Raw genomic sequence first — 20,873 nt, 5'->3', positions numbered from 1 at the left:
AATCATTGTCAGTTATCAATAATATTAAGTTTGTATATTTTCATTCATGCAAATGGGCTTTCTTACATTGTGGTTTGTTGACCACTTGTCCATTTTAATGCAGTTTGGCTCTTCGGTTTGAAAAGGTTGCCAGCCTCTGTCCCAGAGAGGGGGTGGTGGTGACCGTAGCGAGCACAGGGTGCAGCCCCCTACTGTTTATTTTTTTAAGAGATGTAAAATCCAGGAAGAAATAATGTATTGATCTTGTCACGTAATATAATTATTTAAGGAATATTCAGGATATTTTTGTCTAGGAGGAAATATTATCGTCTGATAAATTTAAACATAACTCCTTTACATTTAATGCAGTAGACATAACATGATAATGAACGTGTCACATAAAATGAACATTTTTTTTAAATGTAGGGTGGCTTCTACCTTCATCTATATTACATCTAGTCTTATAATAGTTAGCAAACCTGTTTAGCTGGAAAGGCAATTCGTGACTGTAACTATTATTGTGGAGACTGATGCTGATTGAGACAAGATGTTTTAAAACCAGAAAAAATGTTTTTTTACGAACAATCCCACTGTAGTGTGAGGAGCAGTAAAGAGTAAAATGGACAAAATATATTACAGTTGGGAAACTCAGATTTCATCAGGTCAGAAGGAAGCATTCATTTTGTTACTGCAGTGTTAAGCCAGTCAGCATCCTGTCACAGTAAAAAAGGGGAAGAGAAAACAAACACGTAGAAAATGTTATGCCATTGCTGTCTAAGCATGCTGTTTTTGCCTTTTTGGCTTGATTAGTCTATCTTTTTATGTGATGGATAGAGCTGTCTAAATGCATATGTTTCGTATGTTTAGTTTGTTTGATTTGATGGGCTGTCAGATTTAAACTCCCTACCATGACTACCACCATGTGTTACCTCAGCCTCTTCTCATTTGGGCTGTCAGGCACATTTGTTCCTTATATTTGGAGGACCAGTTTATATTGACAAGTGGCCATTACTTATGGTAGTGTTTAGTCAGAGTTCTTTTGCTGCAGTATAAATGTTCATTTTCCTAAATCGCAAGTCAGGTATCCTTGGCCAGGAGCTTTTACCTCTACTACAACTCATTCAACTATTTGCATCACTAAGTCATAGTCAGCCAGCCACTCGGGTGCAAACCTTGATGAAATTACCAAGAGATTTTGGCAAATAGCTTCTGTTATTTTGTGAACAATAGTCCCTAAAGCTTGATTTTTGAGAAATAAAACCTCCTTAAGAAGATTTTAAAGATTTTTTTTTTTAAATATTCCTTCAAAATTTTGGTGATAGGTAAAATATACTCTTGATTTTGTTCAGTTAGACTAGTGGGCTGCTCCCCATACTCACTACACTTGCCACACACGCTCCGTCCCCCCCCCCCCCCTTTTCTGGCTACTTTCATGGGCAGCGAGTGTGAGAGAGTGATGACATCATTCTGTCACCTGGCAGGAAAAAACTATATATATATATATATATATATATATATATATATATATATATATGAATGAGAGCGAGAACTTAGTTTCAAATCCAGGTTTTTATTGCTAATGTTTTTATTGCTAATGTATTTTATTTTCCTTTGTCAACAAAAATATTGGCAACAGTTTTAATACTTCTGCACCTTGAATTAAAAAAAGAGAAATAATGTAAATGTATCCATAAATGAGTGTGCTTAATGTTCTAAAGTTTGGGTATTTGCACTCAAGAATAGATTTTCATTATTTGAATCTGATGGAATAATATTGCTATATGTAACTTTTTCTCATTGCCACTGTCAGTGGGTCAGAGGACCTGTAACTTAGAGGATTAAAGCACCTCAGCAGGGGAACTGTGCTGATGACCAAGATAATTATTGGTAAAAGTAGGAGGGAAACTGAGTCACAGTGGTTGGCAGTGCTTTTTTTGTGACAGTACAGCCCAGTAACTCCAGTCAGAGCTTACCTGGAAAGAATGGAACGTACCGGCACTTCTGTTCGCAAATATCCGACAGGGCTGCATGTCTTAAACGGGCTGCGTCTCTTTAAAAGGCCAATGCCCATCCCACCTAGGCCTTTTTTTTTCCTCAACAGTATTTCCCCTGGAGTACTGCCACTTTTTTTTTTTTTTTTTTAAAGCATTGGCGATTGCAATGCCTTGGTATGCCATAAAAGAGCATGCTCTTGGTCTGCATCCTGCAACTATCATCTACTATTATTTGAAAGAATCTATTTGTCCATATGTCTGTCCAAATGTCTATCTGTCTCTCCTCAAGAACTCCTCCTAAACGGTAAGACCTAGACCACCACATTTGGTATGCAGCTTCCTCTTATTATAACTAAGGCAAGGTCAGCATTTAGTTGTGCCAGGGTAAGGGATGTATGTGTGGAATTCAGTTGTATCACATAAAATAGAAAGGGAGGGGTCTGGTAGGAGTGACAGTTATACTGTAAAATGACAATAGAAGAGCAGCAAAGGGTCAGAGATGGGGACCAGGACATCTGTAATCCTATTGGGGGGCAGCAGTGTTGGAGAAAAGGACAACTCTCTATTATATATTTGAGTTTGTGTCTGTCAGTCTGTCTGTGTCTGTCTCCCAGCCAGGTAAATGTACTCCCTCTCTCCCTGGCTTGGGGCGTTTCTTCCCTGACCTCAAGCTGCTGGGGTTGTCCTCTCTCCTTGGTGCGGTCTGCATACTGAACCCCTTATTCCCAGGCTCACCCCAGAGAAATTATTTACATGGAGAAAAACAATAGTTAATTGAGTTAAGGACCTGAGGAATTCCAGGTAAATCTTCTAGTGTTAGCATATTTTTGTTTGTCTGAAAACTTTTTACTTAATTAAGTTGAGAAGTGTTATTGAGAAGATCGATTGTGGGCTGGGTTAAAAATGGAAGTACCTTCTTTTACACCTTTGCTAGGTGAAAAGCATTGTGAATCCATGATACAAACTATTTAGGGAACTCTGCCATTTAAAAAGGAGAGGGCTTAAAACAGTGGTGGGTACAATTAGGCCCATGGGCCAGATCTGGCTCACCCATCCCCTGCCCATTCAGAAGCTCAGGGATCCATCCACAGAGCTGACTGGGCAGGGCTTATTAATCACCAGTGGAGCTGTGCTGCCCAGCTGATAAGCAGAGCATGCCTAGGTAAGGCTGGTAGGGTGTGTTCAGCTATCCCTCCCCCACCTAGTTCCCTTCTGCAGCTGAGCTACTCCCAGTATTCTCCTGCTAGCTGAGGAGGGGAGAGGAGAGTGCTGAAGTTAGTATGTTCCCTGTCTCTGTAGAGGAGGGGCCAGGAGAGAGGGAGACACAGCGGAGCTGCTCCAATCTGAAGAATGGATGCTTAAGTGACTCAGAGGAGTGCCTGTCTTAAGAGGCAGTGCCCCATTCCTAAGATTTCAGTGCTCATGTGCTTGCACTCTCCTTCTCTCTCTTTCCCCATATTCCATGTCTGCCGAGTGGGGAAAGGGGGAAGACAACAGAGCAGGACAGCTTATGGCTTCTCTCAAACTTACCCAGCAGCAGCCAGCACATACTCTTTGTGTCACTGTCACACATCCCCAGTTTGTGTCTGTCTCTGTCTCTGTCTCTCTCACACACACTCTCACTTGTCTCTGTGCCACACACACTCAATCTGTGTCAGTCTGTCTCCTTCGCATGCGCACAGTGTCTCTCACATTCACACACTCTCTCTTCTCTTTCTCTCTGTAGCCCCCAACTCCGCCCTTCCACCTGACCCCACCTCTTCTGGGGTGCTGGAGACAGCCTGTGACAATGTACCAAAACTCATGACGTGGACCCCAGTGCCCCACCCTGGTTTAAATCAATGATAATCTCTGTAGGAAAATATGGGAGTTCCTTACTATACTTGTGGATTTAGCACCCAGTCATGTAGTCCTTAGTTAAGTGAGTTCTGTTAAAATAATCAGTGGGATTATTCACCTGTGTAGGTGCTGCACAATCAGGTCTTTGGGCTGTGATTCTGTTCATACTTTATCCATGTACTAACCTTTATACACAAGTAGTCCCATGATTTGGGCATGATTTGTAAGAGGAGGATTCTTAAGCAAACTTATAGGTAGGTAAGAGACAGAAGAAGATACTGTTAGGGACATGGGAGGGAAAAGAAACAGAGAGGAAAACAGAACTTCAGAATTTAAAATGTGCACTTGTATTCATTTAATTATGCATTTGCCCTCAGACTTGTGAAGTTGCTGGCCTTGGTTTTGTTTCAGGAAGGATGTGTGTCATACTATCATTACATTTTTGCAAAGGAGCATAAACAAAAGGTTGAAGTGTTGACAGCTGTGACAAAGTTCAGTACCTTAGTGTGTCACCAGATAAGTGATACTCTATAGTTTGTGGCAGTCAGCAAAGCATGGCGGCCACTATTCATGTGTCAGTTTTAAAAGATAGTAAGTGTTACCCAAAGGAGAGAGAATTTCAGAATTTGACAGCTTGGTAGACATTTAAGGTTAAATGTCGTCTTTTGAATAGGTTTAATTTATATATATATTCATTTTATTCTATGGTTTGAAGTCTGAAATTCCAGGCTTGCAACCCTTTTTTGTTTCTCTCATTACTTATGCTGTGGAAGAACAAGCCAACATCTTTGAAGTTTCCTGCTAAAATTGAAGAATACTAGCCAGATGCTGCAGTGAAATAAGTGCTTTATTACACGTCCCATTTCTGAAAGTATATTGTATTCTATAATAGATGATGATACATAGCTTGGACTCATTTACTCCACTGCAGCTGAATTTCCTTCAGATTTCTCAGACTTACTACTTTCTTTGCAAAGTAAGAGCTTTAATTTAAGGTATTAATTGGAAATTTAAAACTTTACATTCATAATCTCTTTTTCATGAATATGTTACAAGATTCCAGGATAGTAATTCTGTGCCTCGCTGTGAAGCCTAGAATGTCTGAGTCAGTGCAACGCAAAGGAAAAAGCTACAAAGATTGTTGAAAGCTCCTTTCTGTGTAAAACATCAGGCTCAATCATTACAGGAATTCATTGTCTTTTATGTCCAATTTCTAATTTTTCAGCCTTTTTTTTTTTAACATTTTATGAATTTACACCCAAATGATAACACAGGCTTTCACTTACATAGCATGGCTCTAGATTATTGTTTGAGTATGTACTAAGGTTGTATTAGCCTCCTTTCTTTCACACATTCAAATTGTTGCATACATTTCTTTAACTTCCCAAGCACTCATTAATTCCTTCCTCTCTCCTGTAAATGAAGGAGACAGTCTAAAATAAGAGTTGCTATAGAAATAATTTGGAGAAAATTGAAGGCAGGAGTTTTAACGGGAGGAAGGGACCCAAAGCTGTATATGGTGGACCAGTAGAAGCTAGAAGATCTTCTTTTTTCAAGAAATCAGCAAAATTTAAAAAAGAAGTGAAATCGTATAATGGACACTAGAAGTAGAAAATTCACCAAATGGATGACTAAAAAGAAATAATATTTTCTTTTTAGCTTTTCGTTATTTAATCTCTGAATCCTTATGTATGGTTAAAGTAAATCACACTTACCAGTATTTTTTATATTAAGTCCTCTCTCTACTATTGTTCTTGGCTGGGTATAGGGATGAAGGATTCAGAATGCAGGTTGCCCCAGGGGGAGAGGGCTACCTAAGCCATTTCTCACCACAGCAGCTTGGGGCCAGATGAGAAATGCCTGTTCATGGCTGCTGCAGTGGGCATAGCCAGGAGGTTGGGTGCATATCCATCCCCCCAGCTGGGAGACAGACACACACCAGCAAATTCTCTGTAATGGATTGGAGGTAACTTTACCTTTCTCTACCCTGTCCCCTGCCTATCCAGTGGGGTTATAGCTGTTCCAGTCCCTGTCTCTGGCCTCTTGCTCCCCTCCCTGTGTTCATTTTACAGTATAACTGTCGCTTCCAGAAGACTCCTCCCTTTTTATTTTATGAGAAACAATTGAATTTCAGGCACATCCCATTGTCCTGGCACAAACAAACCCGCCCCTTGCTTTGTTATGATAAGACTTCTAATTTTGTCTTGGACAAGTCAGTTCACTTGTCTGCTCATCACACAATTAAGTGACATGTATGGATAATGGTTACCTATTCTGTACCTTATAGATTGAGAGAGGTAATTAGTTTGTAAAGTTAACTGAAAATTGTTGATGAAAGATGCTGTAGAAATGCAGTGATTATTAAACAAAATTGTTTTAAGATGAACTTGCCTAATATTTACCATTTTCCAGTGTGAAAATTGGACCTGTGCAATCTTTATCTTGTCAATATCAATCACATTTTTGGTGTAAAAGAAATCTTTCTTTTTTTAGGTGCTTGAAGATGCAGAGTCTCAGCATTTGTTCCAGTCCATCTTGCCCGATATGGTAAAGCTAGCACTTTGTCTCCCTAGTATCTGCACCCAGGTAAGTAAACGCAGACAGCTTCATCCTCTGGGCAGATTAACTAAGGGCTGGGGTCAAAATGCTATGGTCATGTTATGTATCTTATTGAAAGCTATGGGGGTTCTGTTACATTTAGCTGAGGCCTGTAGAACTGAACATAAAAATGGCCATACTGAGTCAGACCAAAGGTCCATCTAGCCCCGTATCTTGTCTGCCAACAGTGACCAATGTCAGATACCCCAGAGGGAGGGAACACAAGTAATCATCATGTGATCCTTCTCCTGTCATCCATTTCTAGACAAGCAGAGGCTAGGGACACCATTCCTACCCATTCTGGCTAATAGTCATTGATGGACCTAACCTCCATGAATTTATGTAGCTCTTTTTTGAACCCTGTTAAAGTCCTGGTCTTCACAACATCTTCTGGCAAGGAGTTCACTGCACTGCATGAAGAAAAACTTCTTTTTGTTTATTTTAAAACTGCTACCTATTAATTTCATTTGGTTATCTCCTGGAGATTATGGGATCAAGTAAATAACTTTTCTTCACTTTTTCCATACCAGTCATAATTTTATAGACCTCTATCATAGCTCCCCCTCCCCCCTTAGTCTCCTGTTTTCTAAGCTGAAAAGTCCCAAGTTTTTTAAATCTCTCTTCATAGGGTCCCATTCCAAACCCCTAATCATTTTTGTTGCCCTTCTCTGAACCTTTTTCAATGCCAATATATCTTTTTTGAAATGAGGTGACGACATCTATGCGCAGTATTCAAGATGTGGGTGTACCATGGTTTTATATAGAGGCAATTAGATATTCTCTGTCCCTTTTTTAGTGGTTCTTAACCTTGTTAGCTTTTTTGACTGCTGCCGCACACGGAAGGGATGTTTTCAGAGAACTATCCACAATGACTCCAAGATCTCTCTCTTGAGTAGTTGTAGCTAAATTAGTCCCTGTGGTTGAGTCGGGGTGCGATCACCCCCTCCCGGAAGGGAAGGGGGGCTTGGCAAATCCCTTCGTCCTCTAACTGGGTCCCGGCTCGGGTCCCCAGTCACAAGCCCCGTCAGTTGGGTGCGATCACTCCCTCCTGGCAAAGCCGGAGGGGGGAGAGGGGGTTCAGCGGACCCTGTGACTGTATCCCGTCTTGGAGTGGGAGGGGGCCTGCACCCCTAGTCTGGTCCCTCCTTGGACTGGTACCCTGGACTGCCGTCACCCTTCGCTGATTCGTGTGTGCTCTGCTGCTGACCGCGATTGGATCCTCCCTGGGGAATGGGGAGGTGGACCCGGTCCCACCCTCTCTCCGGTTCCCAGCCTGGGGCCCTAAGCACAGGGGCTTACTCTCACCCCTGCGCGGCAGACGGGGGTAATTCCTTCCATAACCCGTCCGCCCAGGGTCGCCAAAAGAGCCCCGCCCCGGGCTCCTTCCTCCCTTCCCATGGTCCCTCGAGTACCCGTGACGTTCCCTGGTGCCTACCAGGATTCGGGAGTCCAGGTCTGGGGTTGCTCCGGCGACGTCCTGCGGGTCTGTCCACTCTTGCGGATTCTATCTCGTCCCGGCCTCTCTTTCCGGGGCCGGGGAGGTTGGGTCCGGTCGTTGCCCGACCCAGGACTGGTCAACTGCCAGCTGCGGGGGCCGTCTTGGGAACCCCTGGGACGGGGACAGGCCGCCTGCCGGCCTCGGTCACACACCTGGTCCATCCTGGGCCTGGAGCTCTCCTAGCTCCCTGCGAGGAGGTTGCCCCCCTCCTCATCCGGCGCGCCTTTTTGAACTGGCCAGCTGGACTGGATGCGGTCTGGGGGCCCCGCCCTTCCAGTGATGTGGAAGCTTCCCTAGCCACGTCCCGGCTGTCGCTCTCTGCCCTGAGCCCTCCCTGAGCCTTCCGAGGGGAGGGGCTGGAGGCTGCCGGCCAGCACAGGCGTGGCGGCAGGTTCCGGCCCCACCGCACGGGGCGGGGGTCGTGCCCGCGGCCCCGCTCGTTCCCTGGCGGCTCGGGCCACTCGGAGTGTGGGCCATTGGCGGCCCATCACAGTCCCCATCATATTGTATGTATAGTTCGGATTATTTTTTCCAATGTGCATTACTTTACATTTATCAACATTAAATTTCATTTGCCATTTTGTTGCCCAATCACTTAGTTTAGTGAGATCCTTTTGAAGCTCTTTACTGTCTGCTTTGGTCTTATCTATCTTGAGCAGTTTAGTATCATCTGCAAATTTTGCCACCTCACTGTTTACTAGATAAGTTGAATAGGATTGGTCCCAGGACAGACCCTTGGGGGGACCCTGCTAGTTACCTCTCTCCATTCTGAAAACTTACCATTTATTCCTACCCTTGTTTCCTGTCTTTTAACCAGTTCTCAGTCCATGAAAGGATCTTCCCTCTTCTCCCAGGACAATTTAATTTATGTAAGAGCCTTTGGTGAGGGACCTTGTCAAAAGCTTTCTGGAAATCTATGTATATGGTATTCAGTAGATCCTCCTTGTCCACATGCTTGTTGACCCTGTCAAAGAACTCCAGTAGATTAGTAAGGTATGATTTCCCTTTCCAGAAACTATGTTGACTTTCCCCAACAAATTATGTTCATCTATGTGTCTGACAATTTTATTCTTTACTATAGTTTCAACTAATGTTCCCGGTCCTGACATTAAAAAATAATGAGATCTGCTAATAAAATAGTGAGACTGCTCATACATCTCAGGGTTTGCTTTCTCTGGTGTTGTCTCAATAGTTTTTATTCTAACACATTGTATTTTGCCAATATGCAGTTTCTCCTCTTTTAACAAAATCTTTTCAAGACATACTGCTGTAGCAGGATTTCCTAGTTAATGCTGAATATTTACGCTAAATCAGAAGTGTGTGTGTGTGTGTGTGTGTGTGTGTGTGTGTGTGTGTGTGTGTGAGAGAGAGACAGAGACAGACCCCCACCCATCCCTGGCATGTTCACATCCTGCACAATTCAAACCTTCACTGGGGAAGAGGAAAGTTGGCTTCTCTTGGTTAGAAAATAGACATTGGAAATGTGGATCATTTTGCACAGAACTTGAAACAATAGCTTGGAGAAATGTTAACTCCCTCACTCCCATTCATCTAATTAAGTGATTGACTTTAACACTTCAGCATGCTGCTTTAGATGTCAGCATTAACTACTTAATTTCTGATCACTGTCATGGACTGAAAGGGCAAGAGATTGAGAGTGAAGGTTACGCAGAATGAGAACTGAAAATTAATACAAGGAGGGAAATGTGCATTGAAGGTAAGAGGAAAGGTATAAAGAGGGAGGGGAAAAAAGGAAAATAGGGCAGGAAGAAATGCAAAGCAAAAATGGATGTGACTCTAGTTGAAAGGTCACTGAATGGTATAGAATTTAATGACAATAAAATAACTATCAGGGACCACTAAAAACTTAGTTTTTTATATAAATACTATAGTCTACCTTTGAGCTTGGCACAAACTTCTAACTGTACTGTGGAAACTGGATGCTTGTTTTGCAGCAAGTTTACTTATCAAGAGGAGATGTACCTCCAAAACAAGCAAAAATAACCATCTCCCACTTATTGCTGCTCCTTATTGCTGAAGAATTTAGAGAGAGGGAGGAAATTATGTAAATCTCTTCTGTCTGTCACTTTCAGCAGTGGCTCCAATATGCTTATTCAGGTTCTCTCCTTTTACACATTCAAGCCTTCTGGATTCCTACAGCCCTACTTGTAAAGTGGCTGTCCTGCACAGATATGCTGACGATTTGTCCCGATTTTTCCAGGAATGTCCCGAATTTAAATACTCTGTCTTGGTGCTCCATCAAGTAGTGAAATGTCCCAGAAAGCCCTATTGGACATTTCACTACTTGATGGGGACACCGGGTTGCGGGAAGAAGCACCACACCATGCCATTGCTCCTCCCACAGTGCAGCAGTCTCCTCCCCCTTCGCCTCCAGTAGGGCTCATAAGGTACCTGGCCAGCATCCGATGGCACACGGCCCTTTCCTCTTCTCTCTTCCACCTTCCTTCCCCCCGCTCCCTATAGGACCACCTCTGTTGCACGGTGTCCTGGTCCAGTGGCACTGCCTCCTCCTCTGGGCTGCTTTGGAGCGCCGGCAGGAGCTGCGCAGAGCCCGGCTAGGTTGCTGCGGGGTGGGCAGTGATCAGGCTCTTTAGGTGTTGGCACTGCAGCAGAGGCTGCCCATGGTGCTATTTTTGTACCATGGTCTGGGTCCCCGCAGGTGGTCCCAGCTCCAAGTGGAATCAAGCGGCAGCCACACGAGGCGCATTCAAGCTGGGGCAGCCTCACCGGAACGGGCCTTGCGAGGCTACTGCTTTACTCCAGCTGGAGCCAGGGCAGCCTGTGTGGACCAGGACTGTGGTACTAAAAATAGCACCGCGGGCAGCCTTTGCTCCAGTCCTGGCACGTGGTCCTACTACTCCTGTTGGCTGGGAACCACCTTCTGTGGCCAATAGGAGCTGCTTTCTCCTGTACTTGAGACCGTGAAGGTAAATATAGTGGCAGCAGCCAGGTTATTGTCCATGCCTATTCTAACTGTAAGTGTGTTGCTTGCAGGGAGGAGGGGAAAGAAGATATGTTTTCAGAGATGCTTCCATTAAGCATCTGTTTGTATGCAGCCACAGAGTCTGATGCCAGCTCAAGTAGACATACATGAGCTAACTTGAATCTAGCTAGCTTCAGTGCAGACTTTCAGGGCTAGTAATTACCAAGGGTCTTGAGCTCATAAGACTCTTGCTGAAGCGTTTGTTGCCATGTTTTTGTTGCTCCAAAACCCAAACTAGATAGATTAAATCTGTGTTGGGAATGTCTGCTCAAATTATTGACGCTCCCTGTGTCTTCTGTTTAGACATACCAGATGTTTGTTCCTAAAGATTCTTTGTAGTGTATGACCCCCTGCTAATCTGTTGGCAGAACTCTCACGTGGAAGTGCCACAAAGGAGAGTCTCCTTTTGTTATAGCCCCTTTTAAGTTTTTTCCCTGGGTAGTTGACATCCATCAGGCTCTCTCCCACTGTAGAACATTTTGTGGAGGAGAAAACTTACAGAATATACTTAGTTCATCTGTTAACATTACTCCCGTGATTTTAAAGGCCATATTTGGTGTTCAGGTAAGGAGGGGGGACTGTCTTCAATCTCCACAGTCATTTCATGTCCATTTCTGATGAGCAAGTGACTTGTCAGAATAGGGAGCAGACTCAAAAGACATGGACTGTGCTAGAAAATTAGGTAAGTTTAACTACATAGGCTGGGCTGTGACAAATCCACACTCTTTAGTGGTGTTAAACTGATCTACGTCCATATGTAGACAGCACTACAACAAGAGAATTCTTCTGTCAGTCTCCCTATTGCCTCTCGGGGAGGTGAATTACTTACACTTGATGGAAGAATCCTTCTTGTCAGAGTAGGTAGTGTCTACAGTGATGCAGCTATGCTGCTGTAGTGTTTTATGTTTAGACCATCCCAAATCCTACTGCGGTCTGATTAGACCTTATAGACAGGGAAACAAAAATATTCTTTGTAAAGATATTTTAGTTATTTGAGTGCTTGCTCATGTTCATTCAACATTAGGTGTGTGTGCCTGCCACATGCGCTGGTGCCAGAAGTTTTTCTCTCAGCAGTACCCATAGAGGGTGGGGTTTCCCAGTACCCCCTGGAGAGGCACATGCATCCTGCACTATATAGGGTACTGCTATACCCTATATGCCCCTTCCCTCCCACTTCAGTTCCTTCTTACTGGCGGTGACAGTGCTTGGAGCAGCATGCACCAGCCTTAGCTGTAGCAAGCACTCCTTTTACAAGTAAGTACTTGTAAACTGTTGGATTTTCAATTTTTCTGAAGGGACTCTGCCTGGGGGACGGGCATGCCCTGCTCTCTAGCTTCTAAGCCTGCCCAGTGTCGTAGGCCCATGTCAGACCATCCAGGCAGTCTGGGAGTTGTAAGCCAGCTTCTCCTGGGTCCTGCTCCTCCAGTGAGTGTGCAGGGGAAGCTTCTCTCAGCTACTCCTTCAGTGGCCAGGGGTTCGTTCACTGGCCTTTCTGGCAGGCCTTTTATCTTTCTGGCCCTGCTCCCTGGTTACTGGCCAGGTGCGGCCCACCAAGGCTCTGGGAGGGCACCTCCCACTCTGGGTCAGTGGGTGACCACTCCAGTCCACTACATTCCTCACAGGAGAGAAAATAGAAAATTAAGTTCCTTCCCAACTCTTCCTTTTTATCCAACATCCTCTTCCTTGGGCATATCATAAAGGGACAACATTTCTAGTTTATGTACTGCACATATTTTATAGGACAGGGAGAAAGAAGTAACATTTCAAATTGATAAGCCAGTCATAAAATAAATGTATAATAATAATGGTGCATGTTGCTTGTTCTTGAGAGTTCTTTAATTCAGTCTTCTAGATGTCCAAAACACAAAATTAGATGAAGTCAAAATAAATCTTTGAGTAATTACATCTTCTGTAGTAATTGACATTTGTCTTCATTTTACAGCTGTAAATGAGTGATTACTATAATCATACATTTTCTTTAAACCAGGCAACAGCATTGTGACAATATCCTGAGGTTCCCGGAATCAAGAGTTAGTATTAATCCTCTCAGCCTCAGCAGGTGAGAGTTTTGCTATTGCTAGGAAGTGTGACAACTGCCTGACACACCAGATTGTCAGTCTTGCCAGTAAACTCTTCAGAACTCTGTCAGGCCGAATCTTTGCAGCTTACAAACTTCCCCACACACTTCCCATCTTCTCCAAAGACATCTCCCTGCAATGTTCAGTCTCCTCAGTGGACATTCAGACATGTTAAATTTGTTGTTCCTTTAAAGAGTCTGAATGGTTTTATAATAAAAGTAAAGCAGTTTATTTAACAAAAGGGCATGGAAGTAGATGGTGCCAAGTATAAGGAATAAGGAAGAAAGTTTACAAGCAAACAGAAGTAAAAATAGACTTCTAAGACTAAACCCGATTCAACAAACTGAAACTCTCTTTTTGAGAGAAGTGTTTCTCAAGTCTCTATTCCACCATGAGTGACCAGAATCTCTGGCCAGGATGCTTTAGAGATTTCAGAGTGTTCAGTCCCTTTGCCCTTCAGGTGAAGGATGCCAAAATAGCGTTTTCTCTCCCCTTATATCTTTTCAAAGTTCATTGACCTTGTTTTAGAAGTTAGGAAGGGTTTCTGGAGTGTAATCTTCATCTCCCATTGGGATTGTTAAATAGTCAGCTCTCTCCACTTGCTCTCCTTGCTTTATCTTGCACATAAATGTGCTTTTCTTTGTCTCTGGTCACATCTTGCCTACTTTTCATTGTGGACACATTCAATCAAGCAGAATCATATTCCTTTGGAACAGTTGCGTTTTAAGAATTCCTTACCAAACACATTTTAATAACTTAATTCTGGAACGTATTTATAATCCTTTGTATATGCCTCTTACATGTCCCCAAAACATTGCATTGTGTCATTATGTTGCCAGGTGGTACACAGATTTTACATGACAACCTTGATACAATCATGACACCAGTGTGTGAGATACAGAAAATAAGGCAGGCCTGACAAGAATAGCTGAGACAGAATAGTGAACCACCAGTGAACCTTTGCATCCCAGGGATAACTTTAGAATCCAGCTGCTGGAATAAAGAACAAATATTACATCTTACTTGACTTTAAGATTGCCCGGTTATTACCACAGGTAGACACTCTCTTAACCAGGATGCTCTGATCCAGCAAACATTCATGGTATGGCATGGATGTTGCAGGACTAGAGGCCCAGTGGAGGGCAAGTAACAAGGATCCCCGTGGAGCCAGCAGAGTAGTAGACAGTCTGCAGGGAGCTGACGGCGGGGCCACCCAATGTGTGGCAGTGGGGCTACCTGGCATGGTTGGGAGACCTGGAGTGTGGCTGCCCAGCACGGTTGGGAGAACCAGAGTGTTGCTGACCAGCACACAGTACTGCTCAGGGAGCCCTGGCGGGCGGTGTGCGCAGCTACCTGGACCCCCAGTGGCTGGGCTGGGGGCCCCAGTGGCATGGGTCCAAAAATGACTTCCCCGGTCCAGCAAAATCCCTCATCTGGCACCGGTCAAGGTCCCAAGGGTGCTGGACCAGGGAGGTCCAACCTGTACAATCCATCTATTTTTACCTATTGAGCCTGGGTTTTTTTTCTGATAAGTTGTGTTTTGTTGGCTGTATTGTTGTTGATTACAAATCTGCTATTTGTCAAACAAGCTTGTTCCCAATCATCTTAGCTGAACAGCCCTTGACTTTAATGGTGCTGCTGATTTAAGGACCAACCAATGGCCCTAAATTACTCTTGCTCTAATTTAGCAAATGTAATTTTGTAATCCTGGTGGGTTGTGTAGTGGGTGGTGTGGTGTGGGTTTTTTTTTTTTTTTTTTTGAATGGCTAAACTAATTATTTTCTCTCTCTCTCTCTCTCTCTCTCTGTTTGTTCCCTGCTCATAGCCAATACCTTTACTGAAACAAAAGATGAATCACTCCATCACAATGTCACAGGAGCAGATTGCTAGTTTTCTAGCCAATGCTTTTTTCTGCACTTTTCCACGACGCAATGCCAAGATGAAGTCTGAGTATTCTAGTTATCCAGACATTAACTTCAACAGGTATGACATTCTTGAATAAATGGAGCAGATGACCCTCAAGGAAAATATTGTAGTCACTTAGGGGGGTATCCTGTTATTTCATTCGCATCATTAAAAGGCAATTAACACTAATTCAGCAGTTGGTTTCTTGTCTCTAAAATTATAAAGAAAAAACCGGAAATTAGTTAATCACAGTATCAGTGAGAAATATGGGCCTCTTATGGATAAAAAGTTAATGCTTGATACCAAGGTTGACCTACCCATGTCTGTTCACAAACTTGTATTGGTTTAATTAAATGAGTGCAACCCCCTGTGTGGACACTCTTCTTTCCATTTATGAACATTTATTAATTTAAGAAAAGTGCTGTGTAAGAGCACGGTATCATTTCTTATTTTTAATAAGTGCCTTACTACTTTTTAGCTTCAACCTGTTTTTCATGGAAGTAAATGAAATTGAAATATGTCTGGCTTTAACTGGGTGTATCCACCCAGTCTTTTGTGCACTAGTTTCGCTAAATCAGTTAAAATTGCACCTTTAACTAAACCCAGTGGAATTCTCATCTCAATGGGCTCAAACATGCACTGAAACAATTACACTGATTTTTAATTCACATGTTTTGTTAAATATTATACTGATCTATGCCATGTTGTTTGCCTCTGATGTCTGCCTGTTCCTCCTTTTTTACTTTCGGTAAACTCTTTTTCCATTGACCATTATAAATTTGTTAATGCTTGTTTTATTACCACTTGTTAAATCAAACTTTCTCAAATCACCTACTCAGAACACACTAAAACAAATCAGTTCCTTTGTTTAGATAGGGTAGAATGTTGCCTGCAAGGCTACTGGTGTGGTGGTATGTTGGAGACAAGAAGAGAACATACAGTGTCCTTGAAAAATGTAACAGTCTGTTCTCAGGAGTTATCAGTGTCCCTTTGGTTTTTACAAAGAACATGTTTTGTTATGGTTTTTGTAAACCTTAGCAAATTTTGTCCACTGGTGTTGGTGTAATTGACATCAGACTGTCTGAATGGGTACCACTCACCTTCCCTACCAATTTTGTTACATAGCAAAATCATGGGGATGCAATCCTCCACACGTTGTTGGGCTGTTCCTCCATTGCACTAGCAACCCTCCAGTCCACATGGGATTACTTGCTGTGTCTCACTCTTACTCCAGGCAGTGCTGTGAATAGCATGTCTACAGAAAGGTCAAATGTATTGCAGCTACAGGTTGAGCCTTTCTTGTCTGGGACGCTCTGATCTGGCAATATCGGACCACAGATATTGCTGAACCAGAGAGCCCCTGGACCAGAGGGCTGAGTGTCTATGGGGTTGGCGATGGCAGCCCTGGGGCAACAGAGCTGTGGCCCTGAGGAGCGGAGCCCCGGTGGCTCCAGAGCAATTGATCCACTGCAGCTCTGGCAACCCAGGATAGCAAAGCTGCAGAATCCTTGGCGGCTCCAAGGAATGGAGCCCTGGTGGCCCTGGGGAGCGGAGTCATGGCTGATGGCCCAAGCCCTGCAGCACTGGAACTGGGAAGCTGCGGCAATCCCGGAATAACAGTTCAGCAGCCCGGGGAGAGGAGCCATAGCAGCCCTGGCATCCTGGAGCTATGACTGTATCGGTGCCTGAGAAGCATTGCAGCCCACCCGCAGCAGCCCTCAGACAATGGCCTCCCAGCAGTCCCTTGGTATTGGAGCTGTGGAAGCCCCAGGGTGAGCAGAGCCTAATAGGGAAAAATATATTGGAAGTTGTTTTGCTGTAGCAACCCTGCTTCCCCACAGCAATATGCTATGGCATCTAGACTTAAATTATGTGGAAACTGCTACATGTTATCTTCTGTATAACTGAAAGAATTACTTAGTTTATTGCCTGTAGAAATTCATCTACTATACTACTTTCATGAAGCAGAATAACTGCATAGTATTGCATTTTTGTGATTTATTTCTTTAACAAATCGTTATTCCATAATTAAACTTATTTTCTGCTTTCCTAACATACATACTACATATTGTTTAGGTAAAAGATACATATGCATAAGTAATTTCTTAGTCAAATGTCTTTAATTTCATATAGCAGTCATGTTCCTAATATTTTGTATTGATTTATTGTATTATTCCAGCAAGATGTGCATGTGCTCAGTGATGATTGCAGAAAAGTCCATAGCCAAATACAGATATTTTCAATCCTGTAAAGTTAGGGCCTGATAGAAGACTAAACAGATCAAAGTATTTCACTAGAGTCTATGGAAGGTGATGGTGCTTTGACCTCCATAATATCCATTCCATACTGTTAAAATGTTGTTTCAAAGTAAAGATGATCTGTACCTTCGTAGTTGTGCAGATTTGGCTTTTATGTCAAATTGCAGAACCAACCATGTCTCTTTTAATCTCTGTTTATTTTAAACACATTTAAAATTTGTACTTCATACAGGATTAAGCCAGAGATGGTCTTTAGTCTAATTTAAAGCACTTTAAATTTTCTGTCAGAAAATATCTCCTCTTTTCTACTACAGGGCTTGGCCATTTCAGGAAATAAAATGAAATGAATGGTATACTTCGTATGTATGTATTAAATAAAAATTGTCACTGTTTACCTACTGTGATTTGACAAGACCATCAATCTGGTTTATCAAACATGCCATATTTGGTACGAGAACATGCCGTTTGTTTTATTTCCCGAAACCATCTCACTTGTGACACTGCTTGTTAATGTGCTGATGAATGCAAGTTTCCTGAGTGTTTTCTGCAGGCTGACGACTTTATCGTCACCTGGAAGGGAGAACACTTACATGTCAGCATAACAGAAGCCATTTTACACTTTGCCCTTTCTAACCCAACTCATGCTGTTGACACCTAAAATATATATATACATATATATATAGCATCAGTGCATCTTTGACTTTGTAGTGCTTAACTTTGTAGTAAATTGCAACATTTCCATGCAGATTTAGATTGTTCTTCCCCCTGCAAACTTAGAAACCATTAAGTAATACGATACTTGTCAATGTGATTAAACACATCCCTTTAAAAACTGGCAAGGATGTGTCTTTTTAAAGACATTAATAGCATAATATATAAATTAGAAGTATAACTGATAAAAAGCAATTAATATTTTTGTCTCCAAAATTAAAACTGTTAGAGACAGATTTAGAGTGCTAAAATGTTGCCTTAGAATTCTAATTGCACTTCTTCCTAATACAATACTGTCAGCAATATTATAGAAGGGAGGGGGGGGGGGGACAAAGTTGACATGCAGAAAATGCACATTTAACTTTTCTGTCTGTCTCTCTAATTCAGTCATGAAATGTAGGTATTGTGGTTGAAATGTCGATCCAGCTCTCATAGAATGCTATTTCCATCACAAAATAGTTATTAAATGTGTTCCTGTGCGACACCCTTCTTGATGAATTCTGCAGGTAGGTCAGGTGGTGGCTGTGCTTAGAGAATGAGCTGCATTGTTGAACTCTAAGGTCATCCTTCCAGAACATAGTTGAGGCATGTTGTTGGGGTTAAAAACAACAAATAGTCTATAAAGTACTACCAGACCAACAAAACATGTAGATGGGATCATGAGCTTTTGTGGGCACAGCCCACTTCTTCAGATGACCAGAGTTATGAGTAGGGGATATGAAAAATGAAAATAAATAGAAGAGGGGAAGGGAGAGGAAGGAAGGGGTGTGTGAGACAGGGCATCATTAAGTATCTGGAGAATGGGTTCTTGAACCTAAGCAGATCAAAGTAAATAAATAGATGCTTTACTTTGATCTGCTTAGGTTCAAGTACCCATTCTCCAGATACTTAATGATGCCCTGTCTCTCTCTCCCCTTCCTTTTTCCTTTTTTTCCTCTCTCTCTCTCCCCCCCCCCCCCCCCTTCCCCACTCCTATTTATTTTGAGTTTTCATACCCCTTACTCATAACTCTGGTCATCTGAAGAAGTGGGCTGTGCCCACAAAAGCTCATGATACCATCTACATGTTTTGTTAGTCTATAAAGTACTACCAGACCATTTATTGTGTTTTTTTTTTTTTCCTGTAACAGACTAACTCAACTACCCCCTGAAGTTGAAGAAATTTAAACTTCTGTATTATGGTCTATCTGTTCTGTGAAAAGAAAAAAATGCTGATTTGTGTCAGGGGCTTATCAATCCTAGCACATTCTGAGGAATATAATATTCATCTTCACTGCCTCGTAAAATAAAGAAATAAAATATTTATGGCTGTACCTTTGTTCTTAATGTCACTAATTTTGTGTGAGGATTGCTAATGAGAATGGTCTCTGACACGAAGGCTTGTATGGATTGTGATGCTGTTGAGTTGGTCTGTTCTTTTTAATGAGTTATCAAACTTACTTTTTAAATGCCTAAACTTGGAAGCTATTGATTTTATTTAAAAACTGGCCATATATAATAGTTTGTCAGGTTATAGGGGTACAATACACTTTTTTCTCAATTCCCTTTTCCAGTTAATTGTAAGAGGAGTTCAGTGGCTTATCAAGAGCTCATGTACTTTACTTATGCAGCTCTTATCTGTCAGCAACTATTGACTTATAGTTATGGTATGCTGTTACAGTAGCTCCTTTAATTTCCTTTAACAAGAGACTAAGCACATTAAGGCTATGTCTACACTGGCAGATTCTTGCGCAAGAATGGCCGTTCTTGAGCAAGAACCCATGGAGCGTCCACACTGTCCTCCCGCTCTTGCGCAAGAAGATTTACAGTACGGCGTCGGAAGAGAGGGCTTCTTGTGCAAGAGCTACGCTCTTTTCTAATAAGTATAAGCCCTCTTGCGCAAGAGGGCAGTATGGATGCGCGGCAGAGGTTTCTTGCACAAGAAAGCCCTATGGCTAAAATGGCCATCCGAGCTTTCTTGTGCAAGAGAGCGTCCACCCTGCCTTGGATGCTCTTGCACAAAAGCACATGGCAGTGTGGATGTGTTCTTGCGCAAGAACCTGCCAGTGTAGACATAGCCTAAAAGTGCTCCCAATTATTAACAGGGATGGCTCAGATCACTGGGGTCAGTTTCATATTTGAAAGCAGTACACATAGCAGTGTAAACCTAGAGATATTATGACACACAAGTTAGAGGGTAAAATGAGGCTATATAAAAGATGTCTAAACTATGATGCACTTCTGTAGTGTTGACAATATAAAATATTGACAGTGGCAGATTTACCATTGGGCCAGTTGTTCCCAGTACCAGGCCTAAGCTCATAAAGACCCCATTTCTCTCCCTCAGCACTGCGCTGTACCGTGGGAGTCTGCAGGGCATGATGGGGAGCATAAGGTACCGTGGGAGCTAAGAATGCTAAATTTTGATTAATCAACTAATCGAGTAGTCAATGGAGTTTCCATCGACTACTTGATTAGTCAATAAGGGGGGTGTTCGCTATTCCACTGTGCCTCTGCCTTTGAAATGTACAAGAGCCACTTAGGTCCCCGGTCCTGCACCTTTGCCTTTGAAATGACACGTCTCCCTCTCCTGCCCCCCCAGCACCAGCTCCTGTTCTCTTCCCCACCCTCCCCCCCCACCACCCCGCTGTCTCTCCCTGATAGAGGCAGCAAGTGGGAGGAAGTGACTAGTCGAGTGATTACTCAACAGTCCAATAAGCTTATGCTTATCGGGTAGTTGACTAGTTGCTTACTTCCCTACTGGCAGCTGTACTTCCTTGGCCAGCTCCCTGCCTAGCGGGTTGGCACTGGACCAGGGAAGGGACTACATTTCCCAGCATTCCCTTGACCACTAACAGGAAAAGGGGAGGAGGGAGAGAGGAAAGCTGTGAGCGGGTGTGCAACAGTTTTCTGTGAATGGGCTGCTGGAAGGAGGAGGTGCTGTGAGTGAGGAAGCTGTGCGCAGGAGAGTAGTCAGCTTTGGCCCAGATTGAACATTCAGAAGCTTTTCCCAGATTGGATTAGGGATGCT

General features: G+C 42.9%; 1 protein-coding gene across 4 annotated transcripts in view; it reads left to right on the top strand.

Moving 5' to 3' along the window:
• Positions 1-20,873, top strand: part of PARG (poly(ADP-ribose) glycohydrolase) — a 139,932-nt gene that overhangs the window by 57,405 nt on the left and 61,654 nt on the right. For all 4 annotated transcript variants that reach the window (XM_025189658.2, XM_014578622.3, XM_006112396.4 and 1 more), the window contains exons 8-9: positions 6,306-6,398; positions 14,816-14,973. In XM_025189658.2, coding sequence (XP_025045443.2) covers positions 6,306-6,398; positions 14,816-14,973 — 251 coding nt within the window. The remainder of the gene's footprint in view (positions 1-6,305; positions 6,399-14,815; positions 14,974-20,873) is intronic.

Source organism: Pelodiscus sinensis, chromosome 8 (genome assembly GCF_049634645.1).
Source record: "Pelodiscus sinensis isolate JC-2024 chromosome 8, ASM4963464v1, whole genome shotgun sequence".
Classification (NCBI taxonomy): Eukaryota; Metazoa; Chordata; order Testudines; family Trionychidae; genus Pelodiscus; species Pelodiscus sinensis.
This window is presented reverse-complemented; position numbering and strand designations above follow the sequence as displayed.